The sequence below is a fragment of the Macaca thibetana genome, chromosome 11 (assembly GCF_024542745.1).
Source record: "Macaca thibetana thibetana isolate TM-01 chromosome 11, ASM2454274v1, whole genome shotgun sequence".
Classification (NCBI taxonomy): domain Eukaryota; kingdom Metazoa; phylum Chordata; class Mammalia; order Primates; family Cercopithecidae; genus Macaca; species Macaca thibetana.
In genome coordinates this window covers 22,817,655-22,832,187 of record NC_065588.1, presented here as the reverse complement: position 1 = coordinate 22,832,187, position 14,533 = coordinate 22,817,655, and the positions used below count along the sequence as shown (strand labels likewise).

Below are 14,533 nucleotides of genomic sequence, written 5' to 3'. Positions count from 1 at the left end.
TGTAGAAGAGGGAAATGGAAAATCAGTGTTAGACAAACACAGTAATTGTTGCAAACAAAACCCACCAATGGATGCTAAAATTAATGGCAAAAGATTTGCATAGTTTCAAAGTATCCCTCCCCCACTCCCACACAGGATATTAATTAAAAGGGGAAAACGGGTGGAAAAAAGGAGGGATGGAGGAGAGGGAGAATTGGGAGGAATCCAGCAGATACCACTTTAATCAAATGATCAAAGTTTACAAAAACTAGTAATTTGTATACTAACATCTTAGAAACTCTCATGATACATTCTAAACAAGCACATCAATTCTGTGGAATTCTTAAAAACACACACAAACATAATCATAGTGGGTAAAGGGAGAAACAAATATGAATGAGAGAGGCAAGGAAAAATTCTAGTTAGAAGCTGGAGGTATAACTTGGCCTTTTGGCTAAGATCAAGTGTAGAAATTGGAGGTAACAGTATGAACTCACAATCTCTAAAAAAGAGATTTATATATAAATGTGTGTGTGTGTGCTTTCTTGCTCTGCCAGTCAAAAGAACCTAGGATGGATCGGTGATATCTCAGGAGTCAATAAGCACACCAAGTTCTCAGATCTTAGTTTCTAAACACCATTCCTCCTAAATGGAACCTCTAGGTTCTTTGGAGAAATGGCTGATTCCAGGGCTGAGGCACAAAAGGTACACGATGAATCTAGAATGTCTTCTTTTGCCAGAAAGTAAGCGCTCAAAACATGTTGGGAGCATAGCAAAAGGAATCAAATTTGAGGGGCTCCCTCAAGACCAATCTCAGACAATTTTAACAATGACATGAATAAATAATAGTATTAATAGCAGATTATAATCCACTGAATAAAACAGAAATCTATGAGTCTACACTTAAAATACAAATAGATGATAGATGATTGATAGGTAGGTAGGTAGGTAGGTGCAAATAAGAGGACAATTCCTTTCAGTAAAATGCTGAGAAAAGGAGAACATAGCAATATTTTTAAAACACCATTTTACAATCATCATAATAAAGACTGGATTGGATGAGAATTATCAAGTATTGCTAAATCAGGGAAGGAAAAAGGGGATGTTTGTAGGGGAGCAAAATACTCAATCTAAAGCACTTTCCCACAGATTGCCTATTTGTTGCAAGGGGAAAATATACAGTGAAGACACAGAACAATACTTCAACCAGGTGATCAAAATTAATAAGTGATGTATCCTTGTTAAGGTATCACACGTGAGATGAGGAACTTGTTGATGTTATCCCCAGTTGGGGATACATAACTGCAAGCTAATCATCAGAAATTCTCAAACCCAAACTGGAAAACATTCTACAAAAAACCCCACATATGAACACAAATTAATGACTATTTTTGTTTACGGACAACTGACCTTCATGGCAAATAAACATCATCTGAAGGCAGAGATCATCTATCACACTATCTGATAATTTTAAGAGTTTGTTGTTTAAATGGATAATCCCTGCCTAGACCATAAGATGCTACGTCTCAGTGTCTTTATTCCTCTATGTTTCCCAACTCTGGTTCCAAAGAATAGTGAAGACACAAAGCATAATAGTCAGAAGAATAGTGAATTTTTAAACTAGGTAAACAGAATGTTTATAAGTTATGTAATATTCCATAGTCTCATCTCAACCAAATTTTTCCAAAAGTAAACATTTTTTCAAAACTTTTTTGTAGGGAGACCCCTTGAAACTATTGCTACAAAATAAAAGAAGAAATGCTCCTGATTATTATAAATACAAAATTGCATGCAGGATTGTGTAAAGACAATGCCAGTTTGGACTGCCAGAATGAGCCAACAGTGCATGATGTGCTTCCCCCTGCAGAGAGCCTGTGACATGTACAGTCAGGGAGGTTTCACATCACCAAGATTCCTATCCCAGAAAAGCAGATGTTCATAGCTCTGGGAATGGAATGCGACCCTTGTGGAGAGCCTATAAACGGATGCATGAGGTGTGCCTGTCCATATGGATAAGATGGGGCTATAAATGCCCTCATCTTGCCTTGGCTCTTCTAGGCCTCTTTAGGCTTAAGGCATACTCCCTTCTGAGAATTTCTGGTCTAACCGGTTGTCTAGCTTCACGTCCTGTTTCTATGGATTGTTTGTAACCAGTTTTTGCTGCAACTGTTACTGCTGATTAATATCTTGCTAATCGTAGGTTATGAAAAGACCGTGTTTCTGTTTTAAGGCTCTGTTAGAAATTACTGATGCACACACTATATTATAAATTCTTCTCTCTGTATATTGTACTTCTGCATACAGATGTTATGTTAAAGAATTACTTCATCCTCATGTGACCATCTCACCTAATAATCAAATGACCCTAAATCCCTCACTAACCTACCCCCGCTCTCACTAAACTTAATAATAAATGCTGGTATATCCAGTGCATTGGCGGCACCGTGGGACCAGAAGGTGGTGACCCCCTGGAAACAGCTTTCACTATGTTGTGTGGGTCTATTATTTCTCCACCTGCTGATCTGCCTGAGAGCAAAGAAAGAGCCCTGTTGCATTGTGGGCTGCTGGCCAGATCCCACAATACTTTTTAATGTATATAAAATTAAAACCAAACCAAAAAAAAAAAAAAAAAAAACCTAGAATTTAGAATTAGAATTTAAAGAATCACTCCACATATACACTTATATACTAACTTTGGAAAGTCTTGTTTGCAGATATTCACATGGAGAACCTCAAAAATAAGTTGAAGTAACAAAATTTATGAATACACTGTAGTTAGAACTCAACTTTATTGTTACAACCAATTTTTATTTACAGAATATAAATCTCTTCAAAAAGATACATTCCTTCATTTAATCAATGGTAAAAAGCCTTATTAACAGAAATAAAGCCTAAACATCACTTATATTTGAACTGAAAGACAAACAGCTTCATTAAAAGTTTATGAACACATAGTGAAAATGTATTTTTACTTAACCAGTTACATGAATGAGGCTGTTTTTAATTTTCTTCACTGCCAACCTCATTTTAACCACAGAACAAATTTTACTTAAATTAACAGTAGTAAAAATGTAAAACTTAAATTTTAAACATGAAAATATGAAACAAAACCACAGGAAGTATCTTCATTACCAAACAGATTAACAAATTCTTAGACACTCAGATATTTTCTGAGGCATATCAAAACACCTACATCAAAAGTTGCATTCATTTAAGAGGTATCAATACATTGTCAGTGCTGAGACTATTTGTAGCACTTACATTATATACAAAGCAGCATTATACTACTATGCTTCACATTTGATAAACACGAATTTAAGCTTTATGCCACAATTTCCCAATTCAACATAGAGCTAACGCAATGACAGTTACTCAATTTCATTCTTTTTCTTCTGAAACTGAATAAGGAAATTATCATTTAAGCACATGGAAAAATGGCCATGTCTTTTTCCTTTTAATAACAGTATATTTTAAAACTCAAATACTTCATATCGTGGAGATTTGACCTAGCTGTACAAAGGCTCCTAAATACAGTACAGTCAAAAAGTTTCCTCTTTGCAGACTCAATTTATAGCCAATTTAGTACAGATAAATACCGGAAACTACTTCAGATTATTGGACAATAAGAATTTCAGTGTGTCACCACCTGTAATTAAGTAGCAGCACACCACAACCACAGCAAGTAAACACTAATCTTCTCCACTGCCTTTTTGGGGTCTTTTCCAGTCCCCAGTGGTATCCAGGGATACCACTGGGTTTCAACTTATCTCTGAAGGTTCCTTTATTATGAGTTTTGAAACTTAACTAATGCATCACCTATAATTCTGTCGGCCAGTTTTTTTCTTACCATTCACTAATTAGTTTCAAATACAATATGTAATGTTTTCAAATTTTTATAAACACAGGTGTTGTACTAAAATGATTAATGGCATTTGAAATACCACAAATTGGTAAGATGTAAACCAAAACAATGGGATTAAGAGTATTTTAGAAAGAAATTTTTTGATAACTAGAAAAGCTATAGGATTCACAATGAATACAGATACAATATTTTTAACCCTGCCCTTTTATTACATCAGTAGTATAGTAAGTGCATAAAGTATAGAAGAGAAAGAAAATTTCAGGAGAGAAACCTACAAAAAACTTGAAGTTTGATGCGTCAAACACAAAAGAGTTTACAGTTCCCATAAGCACTATCATAATTTTTTCCTATCCAAATAATTCAGGTCTTCATTCCATTTCAAATTGTAATCCAGAAATGAAGATTTTCAGTGTAAAAAACTGTTCAGAAAAATCTAATTCATTATGTAATACATCTTATTAATTTCAGTCTTCAAGTATTCAAGTAATGCATTCCCAAGTATTTTCTGTTACAGCAACACATTTACAGACTAAGCCTCAAACATGGGGAAAAATTTGTTTAAAATAATTGATACACTTTTCTGTCCAACGACATCAAACCCAAGACATGACACTGGAATCACACAAGTGGTATATAAAAGTTAAAAATTTTAAAATAAGGTGGTTCAATATAACTAACAATGTCTTCTTTTCAAAACAAACTGATAACAGGTTATCTTAATATGTAACTAAATTCCCAGTAAAAGGATATTCTGGAATCTAATGGACTAAAGAAAAAGCAGAGCAAATCAATTTTGAAAAATGAAGCTGCTTTACCACATACTTAAAATTATTTTTCCTCTGTGCATAATAATTACTAGCATTTGTTTTCTGCATAAAGTAGCACAAGTTGCTGTCAACAAGTTTGCTAGCATAAAGCATCGTAACTTTGTCTATCAACTGAATGACTGATTGATTAAAAGCTTAAGTCTGTATCACTTTGGAATGTTTATTAAAAGCAATTTAAAGCAGAAAATCGAAATGACAGTATTTTCACTTATATTATGAAGACAGGAATTCGTAAAATGGTACAGAAGGCTTCTGTGTAATGTAAAAAAGAAATAACTATATAATTTTAAAAGTGGAGGGTTCTAACTTTTAATTGAGAGTGTTTGGGGGAAACTTTTTTCTTTAAATCTGGAAGCTGTAGTAACATATATTTATGAAGTTAAATATTTTTAGTTCGGCAAAAATGGAAACAGTTGTCATTACAAGATTACTTATGTCTTTTCTGTCTTTTATGATCCTATCAGGATCAACTTTAAATGTAAAGAAGTCATTTGAGATATGCTTAAGTTGAAGTAAAGACTTATTATTTGTCTTGTTTCTGTATATATGGAACTTAGATTCACATTGGGATATATAAAATTTCAAGGTTTTTTTGTAGAAAAAAAATTAACAACCCTAAAAATAGGAAATTATTAAATTACATTTTTAATTTCCTTTAGCTTGGAATCATGAGTCAAAGAATGGAGCTCTATTCATATAACAGTGTACAAATTCACTGCTTCCAGGAATCTAACCTCACAAAACCTAACGGCTAACTAAAAAATAAAGAAAAGTCTTATTAAGCATTGAGAGGCTAAATAAATAAGTACTGACATTAACCAAAGCCGACAAACCCTATTTCCAGTTCCTGTGATCTCACTGTGCAGCCACAACTGTTGGCTATTTTTAGTCTAAAACCAACAAGCTGAATCATTTCCTTACAGAAAAATTTCTACAAAAGGGAAGAGAATGCAAAACAATACACAATGCAAGATACAATACACACTAATTTACAAATTTTTATTTACATTATTTTATATACATTCCAGGCAGACCTACTTGATGAGTTTTGTGCTCATATTGATCTCAGATGATCATGTGTACTGTATGATGTACTACCACATCTCTTTTGATTTCCAGAATATGGTGGTAGCATGGGGTTAGGAGGAAAAGAAATGACTGGTCAGGTGAGATCATACAAGTATGAAGGGGAAATAATGAAAAAATTTGTGGAATTTTGCTTGTTAAAGCATCCAGGCCACTATGGTCTATTGATTAACATTGAATATACATGAATGCCACTTCTTACAGCCATTTTCATATTTACAAAATGAGCTTACTACTAGTTGAGTTATTAGGTAAGGCATTCAAGTTCCTTAGCTTAACATAAAAAGGCAACAGACATCTCAGCACACCACAGGACAAATTTTAGAGGGATGATTTTAGAGCACTTTGAGATTTACCCTTCTTTAGAATCCCTTAAGCGGTTGATATAAAAGAGAAGCAATTCTGAACCCTATTACTAGCCTGCACCACGATCCCAAAAACCTACACAGGAAGTAGGAGCATCACAACACCCAAAATCTAGCCAGAGTGGGGAAAATAGATTAAGTATCTTATTTTGTTCCCAAGATCCACTGCATATTCCCAGAACTAAAGTGAGAGCCTTTATTCCTGGTGACATTCACTTCCCTATGAATCTCTCCAAAAAACTTACAATAGTGTGACAGCTAGTAGCTATGCACAGTCTATCAGCAATGGCTCAGTGAATCTCTATTCAAAACAGTTTGAAGTAAGAACATGGAGTAAGGTAGAAAAATTATCTTCTCTCCTCCCACAGTTCTACAAGATATTTACTGTTGCACTTTAGAAGGCAGAAAGCAAAAAAAAAAAAAAAAAAAAAAAAAAAAAAAAATCGAGTATTAACACATTCTTTATCTGTTTTATGAAAATGTTCCAACCATAGACAAAAATTCCACCAAAAACAATTTTTCAAGTTCACACTAACATTATAAAAAGCTACTAGTTGTTTAATTGGTTCCATTCACTTAATCAACTAGGCAAAGTTCTATTGATCTTACAGTAATATGGTTTGTAAAAACAAAAGTGAACATTTATAACATTGGGGAGGTAGAAACCAAATCTGGTCTAACACTGTTATAGATACAAACATATTTTAAGATTCTATTTATGTAACTAGAATTTACCATTTAAAATGGCCTGTGTTTCTATTTACTTTATTAGCTTTAAAAATCTTGAGATAATCCAAGTATTTTAAAGCATTTGTCTGAGAATATTAAGTCATTTGGAATACATCAGACTCCTCAGAAGATTTCTCAGAGGATAAATTTGTAGTTGCATATTTTGAATATGCAGATCCAGTAAGCCAACTTTGTACATGGGCACTTATGTGACCGAAGTGCAAAGCTTGTCAGACTAATTTTCTAAGTAAAGTTAACCATGACTGCCCAACTACAACAGTAGACTTCAAAACCTGAAGCCTATTTATCTATCTGAAAGATCTAACTTCTTTCCATATAATAATTACCTCCTTCTTACCACCAAACTAAATTAAAAATACAGTTAAACAAAAACAAGAGAAATAAACAAAAACCCTCCTGCCATGACTATTTCTGCTTAATTCACATTTTGTCATCTGTCAGATTTTAAGTGTACAAGATCAATGCCCTAAGTGTTCCTTATTTAATTACATAACTGCCTCAACATATAACGCTGAACTTACATATATCAAGTAATCATTTGCTATCACTCTAAAAACATAGAACCAGACTAAAACATGAAACTAAAATGTAAGGAACGAAACATGAAACTAAAACATGAAACTGAAATGCAAGGAATGACTCTGGATAGGTAAAAAATAATTAGCCTAAACAATATTTTCTTATTTCCACATATGATAAACTTTGTATGTTTGTTTTAAAAATTAGCAATACTACTGACTAATAATCAAAAACATAAAGCATCTCTAAAAGTAAAAGAAAATTTTTGGTTAGAAAGAATTTGATACTGTAAAATTTTCAAAACTGAAAATAGTAACTTGATCATATTTAGCATTTGAAAACATTATTTAATACAGATTTTGGTAACATTAACTCATACTTATTCCAAGATTATATGGTAAATATTTATATTTATACTGCCAGACTACGTAGAGAAATGGGGATTTAATTCTAAGTTATATTACCCCAAAAAGAAATACTTTCTAATATTGAATTCAACAAGATGTACCACCAACACAGACAGTGAATGTATTTCACCTTCCTAAACAGATATTTTTATATGAAAATCCTAAACTATCTACATCAGTCAATGACTGGCATTTCAAGAGAAAATGATTCATTTTACTTACAATGCATCAAGATAAAAAGGTTACACTGAACAACTAGAATGTTTACTGAAATTAATATTAAAGTAAAACTGAAAACAATTTATCTGGGACATTTTCATTGCTTACACTCAACAAACATGAAACAGAGAAAAACAGTCACAGAATCCTGTTAAGTTTATAATAAATAATTCACATACAACATAGGTTAAATTATCAAAGAAATGCTTAAACTGACATCTTTATACCTTTTGCAGATTTAACACATTTCTAATCCACCACATACTGAGAGCAGTAGGTATATTTCTTGACATCATTCAGTCTATTTAAAAAATAGATTGATTGTTTAGAGGCATAATTTATAAAGCAAGATAACCAAATTAAATAACAGAATTTTAACTAATATTGGCTTTTTGGGATTTCTTAAGAAAAGATTCACAAGCATTGCTCAGCTACTGGAGAACAATTAAATCTCTTCTTTACTCAGGCACTTTTAATGCAGTAACCTCAGGCTTCATTTTAAAGTACTGGTTAAAACGAACAATTGCATACCTAGTGAGAAAAAGAGAACAACAAAAAAATTAGTCAAAGCTGAAAAACTTGGTCCTCCCCTTATTTCCACTCAGTCTTCTCTAAGCTGGTTTTTTTAAAGTTTAACATTTTCAAAGGACATATTTTTAGTTTACTGCACCACCTACTGGACACTTTTCTAATCCTGTGAGCAATTAACAGCTTATAACAATTTCTTCACAGACCAATTACTAAATGTATGCAACTTTTATAATTGATTGCAAATAACTACAATATTCCCTGTGAATTCTAAATGTTAATCCAAACAAAAGCAGAGACCAATGTAATCCATATAATAAAATTTAACTCACCCAAGGAAATCAAACTCAATAGTGGAGTATTTGGCTTGAATCAAAGCCCACAATCCCCAAAAGAAATGAGAAGCCTTAAAAGAAGGAAAGAAAAATAAAAAATTATGATAATGAATTTCTCTGTAAAACACATATGAATTGCTAATTCTATCCTCTAAATCAACTCCATGCACCACACTTTCTTGCTGTTCTTTTTATATACAGTGTCTAAAACCTAGATCATATTGAAGTCTACACCTGCTAGATGGCTACAGATCACTTTCGTCAACACCAAAGGAGGTTATGGTAAATTACAATCACTTGAAAAATAGAGGTCAGTTACTGTGACCTGCTTTTTTATAAAGCAAAGTTTACTATTAGCACTGATAGATGTTAGTGTTTTTAAAGGTTATAATTGCTAACAGGCTTACACATTATATCAAAGGCCTTTGTTTCTTGACATAAAAATATAAACACAAAAGAAAACCCAAATCTCACAAGCAATAAATATATTTAAATGTAAAAAATGTTCTAGGGGTGAAAAACATCTGAAAATTGTCTTATTGGCTTAATTCTGCATAACAGACTACAACATAAAGTAACACAACTTATGTCAGGAAAAATATGGGCTTTGGACTTACAGGGAAATTTAGTATGTAATCAGTAACTATAAAATATGTGTGCTTTACAATCTATTTTCAGTTGAACATGGTAATATTTTAAAATTTGGACAAGATTTCACTTCCCAAGAAATACTATCTTCTAACTAGAAATTCTAAGTAGAAAAAGTATTAAAGACAAGGTTTTTGTTTCAGCTAAATTCATTATAGCAACAGTAACAAAGGGGCTCTAACAAAAAAGTACTCAACAGCCGTGACCTTGATATTTTTAAATACCAAGGTCAAGCAGCACAGTATATCAAAATGAATTCTTAATTTGAATTACAAGATGTAGAGGTTCCAGTCCAGGCTCTATCTCTGAGTACCTTTGCAACCTTTAATAAGTCACAAACTTTAGTGTCAGATCTATCATTTACGAGATGGGAATATCAGCCATTCTGTATTCTACATAGGATTGTTTTAAAGACTAAAGGAAATAATATATGTAAAAACAAATTTTCAACCTAAAGATCTCTATTTAAAAAGCACACTGCACTTTGGTTTTGGCTTCCCCAAAAAATATCACTAACCATCCAGCTCTTCAGGAGGCTGGTGATCACTAGAGCCCAGGAGTTCAAGGCTGCAGTGAGGAGCACGCCACTGCACTCCAGCCTGGGGAACAGAGTGAGACCCTATCTCTTAAAAAAAAAAAAAAAAAAAGAACAAGAATATAATTTCTTATCTGATACAGGGATAGAAAAGAATAAACAATGTAGCAAAGACTAAACAAGTAAAGTCACTTGCACATGAAGCATAATAGTTTAAAAAAAAAAAAAAAAAAAAAAAAAAAAAAAAAAAAAAAAAGCTGGGCTCTGGTGTGTGGCTTTAAGCACCAAACACGGTGCCTTTATTTCCTCATCTGTAAAATGTAGGTCATAATAGTGCCTATACCTGGCATATAACAAATATTCAATAGGATGCTAGCTATTCTTACTACATGAAACCAGAATGATTAAAAATGATAAAGATTTTCAAAAATGGTCTTCTATCTAAAAAAGTGTATCGGGTATTGAGAAATGAAGTTACGAAATTAGAGGACTTTCTTCTTTTCAAAGTCTACATCAGAGGTTCTTACAGTGGTCGATGAACCCATGGGAGGTTTCAGAGGCCCAAAATTACTTTCATAATTACACTGATATGTTACTTGCCTTTTCGACTATGTTAACGTTTACACCAATGGTTCAAAAGCAGTGGAGGGTGAAGCTACTGTTACCTTAAGTCAAGGCAGTCGTAGCAAATCACACTAGTATAACAGTTTTATTCTTCACCATCACACAATAACAGTAAAAAGCCACTAAAGAATGTCCTTTGTGAAACCATTAAAACTATTAATTTTATCAAATCTCTACCCTGAAATACAAGCTCTAGTATTCTGTGGGAGGAAATAGGCAGTACATATAAAGCATGTCTACTGCATATCCAAAGTACAATGGTTGTCTCAGGAAAAACACTTAGGTAACTAACTTTTGAGTTGAATTTGCACATTTTTAATGCAACACCATTTTTACTTGAAAAAAAATGACTAATACACAAACTAGAGTTATCGAACTAGAGTTATCAGACTTGGGTATTTGGCAGACATTTTCCCAACTATAAAAAAGATAACTTGTCATTTCAGTGAAAATAACTGACAGTATTTGTTGCCAATGATAAAATTCAAGTTTTCACCCTAAAATTAGAACATGAGAAAAGTTGTATGTGATTCTGTGAGCTTAACAGCTTCTCAATATAGTACTGTAAGTTTTTCTGATGACACTCGTGGTGATATCAACACATGTGATCTTTAGCTATCTTATAATGAGATGTGTCAACATTTGGAAGATCTATACAACTCAATGAATCAATTATTTTCCAAATAACTAATAAGCTAAAATTACCAAATCACATACAGGTAAAAGAATCATTCAATCTGCAAGATAAACCAGTAGATCTTAATGTAATACAGTAAAAAGTTAATTGATATGTTCAGATTATTCACAGCAACTAACCTTTAAGAAACTATCACTTGTTGAGTTTTGGTCTAGTATCAAAAAAGAATATCCACAATTATCTGAAAAGGCAAAATACTCCTCTTTTCCAGCATGCATGTGTGAAACTTTTTTTCATATACTTGCAATGAAACAATCCATCACAAAAGATGTAATGCAGAAGCAGATACGGGAATCCCGCTGTATTCTATTAAACCAGACATTAAAGAAATTTGCAGAAGTGTAAAATAATGCCATTCTTCTCACTAAATTGTTTTTTGTTTTGAAAAATAGTTATTCTATTTATGGTATTTACGTTAATGTAATGAGTTTATTTTATATATATATATATATACTTAAATGTTTGAATTTTGACTTCTAATATGGTAAATACTGCCAATTAATTCACAAAGACAAAAGCTTGTAGAGGTCTTCAAAAAAATTTTAAGTGTGTAGAGGTCCTAAGATTGAAAACTTTGAGAACCACTAGTCTAAATCGCCTTGCATATTTTACATTGATATAAAATCACCTATAGATGGTATCCTAATCTCTTCTTCCTACTAAATTTATTCTGTAGTGGAAAAGACTGAGAAATCAAGAATCATTCTGCATTTTAAAAACATACCAACTTAGCTCTTCTCACCATTGTCAAGCAGAGATGGTAACTATATTTCTCAATTAGTTTTTATTCATATACTTAAATAAATTAAATGATTCTACACTAAAGAAGCATTATCCATAAAATCTCACTGAAATCTCATTTGTGTAGGCAACCATTTTTATAGGGGGAAAAGTGATAAATTAATATATAACAGTGGATTCTAAATGGATGAGAAGCAAAGGCAGAAAACAGCCCATTGGTCATTTGCATCCCCCCAAAATATAAGTACACCCCAAAAAATAATAAATTCTGTAACTATACTATTTCTTTTACATTTGGAGGTTATGGATATGTAAGTCTCTCTGTTAAAAGGTATTTTAATTTCTACACTACTCACCCCTGTTGCAAAGAAATATTCAAAGCTTTATATGGTAAGTAAGTAACTAAAATAAATCCCAAGTGTGCATATAATGGGGAAAAAAGAAAAAAAAGAAAAACTCCTCAAAGTCATTATGTATACTCTGTTTGGTTTTATAATGCATATACCTACTTTTGTTTGCCACCATCTCAACATTAAACAATCAATGACAAGTGAAGTCTTATAATCTTCAGAAGTCTGTATCATGGCCTGAGCACTAAACATTTACTAACCATTTGTAATATTTCAAAACACGTATACCCTGATCTTATTATTCAGACCTGCTTTTCTTTTTATCAAAGCAGCTTCATAAACTATCTGAGGAGGAAACAGCACTTAAGACACATCCATAAGGAATAAGAGAAATCTGTAAAGGGATGCAGGGAAAGAAATCTGTAAAGGGCATTCCAGGTAGAAGGAATAAGCTTCTAAGTACACAGACATGAAACATCATGGAGTATGTCGGCACAAAATGACTCTGCTAGGGCTGATGTAGGAGGTGTGAAGTAGTGGGAAATAAGAGTTTGCAGATGCTGTCATTTGGATTTCATTCCGTAGGTCACAGGGAGCCATAAAATAGAAAAGTGACACAATCTAATTGACAAATTAAATTCTAATTACTAGAAAGGATCACTTTCTTAATAAACAGGATAAATTAAAGACAGGAAAAACAACAACAACAACAACAAACTGAAGGCAAAGAGACCAGCAAAGGCTAATGTTAGTAAGAGATTAAGTTCTCAATCAAAAGTCAAAAATAAAGGGAGAAGGGGATGAAATCAAGAACATTTTAGGAAGCAAGAACAGAACTTGGAAGGGGTAGACCCAAATCAGAACACTAGGGAATACTACTAACATGTAAGAGGGCTGGGAGAAGAGGAGGAAAGAGGAGCCAGATTAAGAGACTGAGCAAGACAGTACAAAAAGAGAATTTGTCACACGGCTTTAAAATGATGTATTCCCCCTCCCTGCAAGAATATGGCCAGGTGAGGTGGCTCACACCTGTAATCCCAACACTCGGGAAGGCCAAGATGGGTGGATCATTTGAGGTCAGGAGTTCAAGACCAGCCTGGCTGACATGGTGAAACTCCGTCTCTACCAAAAACACAAAAATCAGCCGGGTGTACCGGCAAACGCCTATAATCCCACCTACTGAGGCCAGAGAACTGCTTGAACCCAGGAGGCAGAGGTTGCAGTGAGCCCAGATTGCGCCACTGCACTCGAGGCTGGGCGATAGAGACTCCATACTGGAGGGGGAAAAAACCCCACAAATATGAGAACTATCAGATCCTGTATGTAAGAAAATGCAACTACTTCCACACCCTAGGAGAATGCGAAGTCTTATCAGGCCCTATGATGGTTAATATTAGGTGTCAACTTGATTGGACTGAGGGATGCCTAGTTGGCTGGTAAAGTATTGTTTCTGGGTGTGTCTGTGAGGGTGTTGCCAGAGGAGACTGACATTTGAGTCTGTGGACTGGGAGAGGAAGACCCACCCTCAATGTGGGCTGGCATCATCCAATCGGCTGCCAGCCTGGCAAAAACAAAGCAGCAGAAGAAAGTCGGATAACTTGGCTTGCCGGGTTTTCTGGCTTCCTTCTTTTACCCCATGTTGGATGCTTCCTCCTGCTCCTCCTGCCCTTGGACATCAGAATCCAAGTTCTTCAGCATTTGGACACTTGGACTTAGACCAGTGGTTTGCCAGGGGGCTCTTGGGCCTTTGGCCACAGACTGAAGGCAGCATGGTCAGCTTTTCTGGTTTTGAGGCTTTCAAACTTGTACTGAGCCACTACTGGCTTCCTTCTTCCTCAGCATGCAGACAGCCTATTGTGAGACTTCACCTTGTGATCATGTGAGCCAATTCTCCCTAACAAACTTCCTTTCACATATACATATATCCTATTAGCTCTGTCCCTCTGGGGAACACTAATACAAATTCCATATGTGAGTGCTTGGGGTGAACTCCTTCTCCTCTTTGGAATGTTACATTACACTTTCTCAGAACCCATGTGAGTAATTGACCTCAACTAGTGG

The 14,533-nt window shown here is 33.9% G+C and overlaps 1 protein-coding gene across 1 annotated transcript in view; it reads right to left on the bottom strand.

Moving 5' to 3' along the window:
* Positions 1–2,749: 2,749 nt before the first annotated feature.
* Positions 2,750–14,533, bottom strand: part of ETNK1 (ethanolamine kinase 1) — a 62,924-nt gene continuing 51,140 nt past the window's right edge. The window contains exons 7-8 of the mRNA XM_050746725.1: positions 8,875–8,948; positions 2,750–8,545 (exon numbers count right to left, since the gene is read on the bottom strand). Of these exons, the coding sequence (XP_050602682.1) occupies positions 8,473–8,545; positions 8,875–8,948 (147 nt within the window). The 3' untranslated portion in view covers positions 2,750–8,472. The remainder of the gene's footprint in view (positions 8,546–8,874; positions 8,949–14,533) is intronic.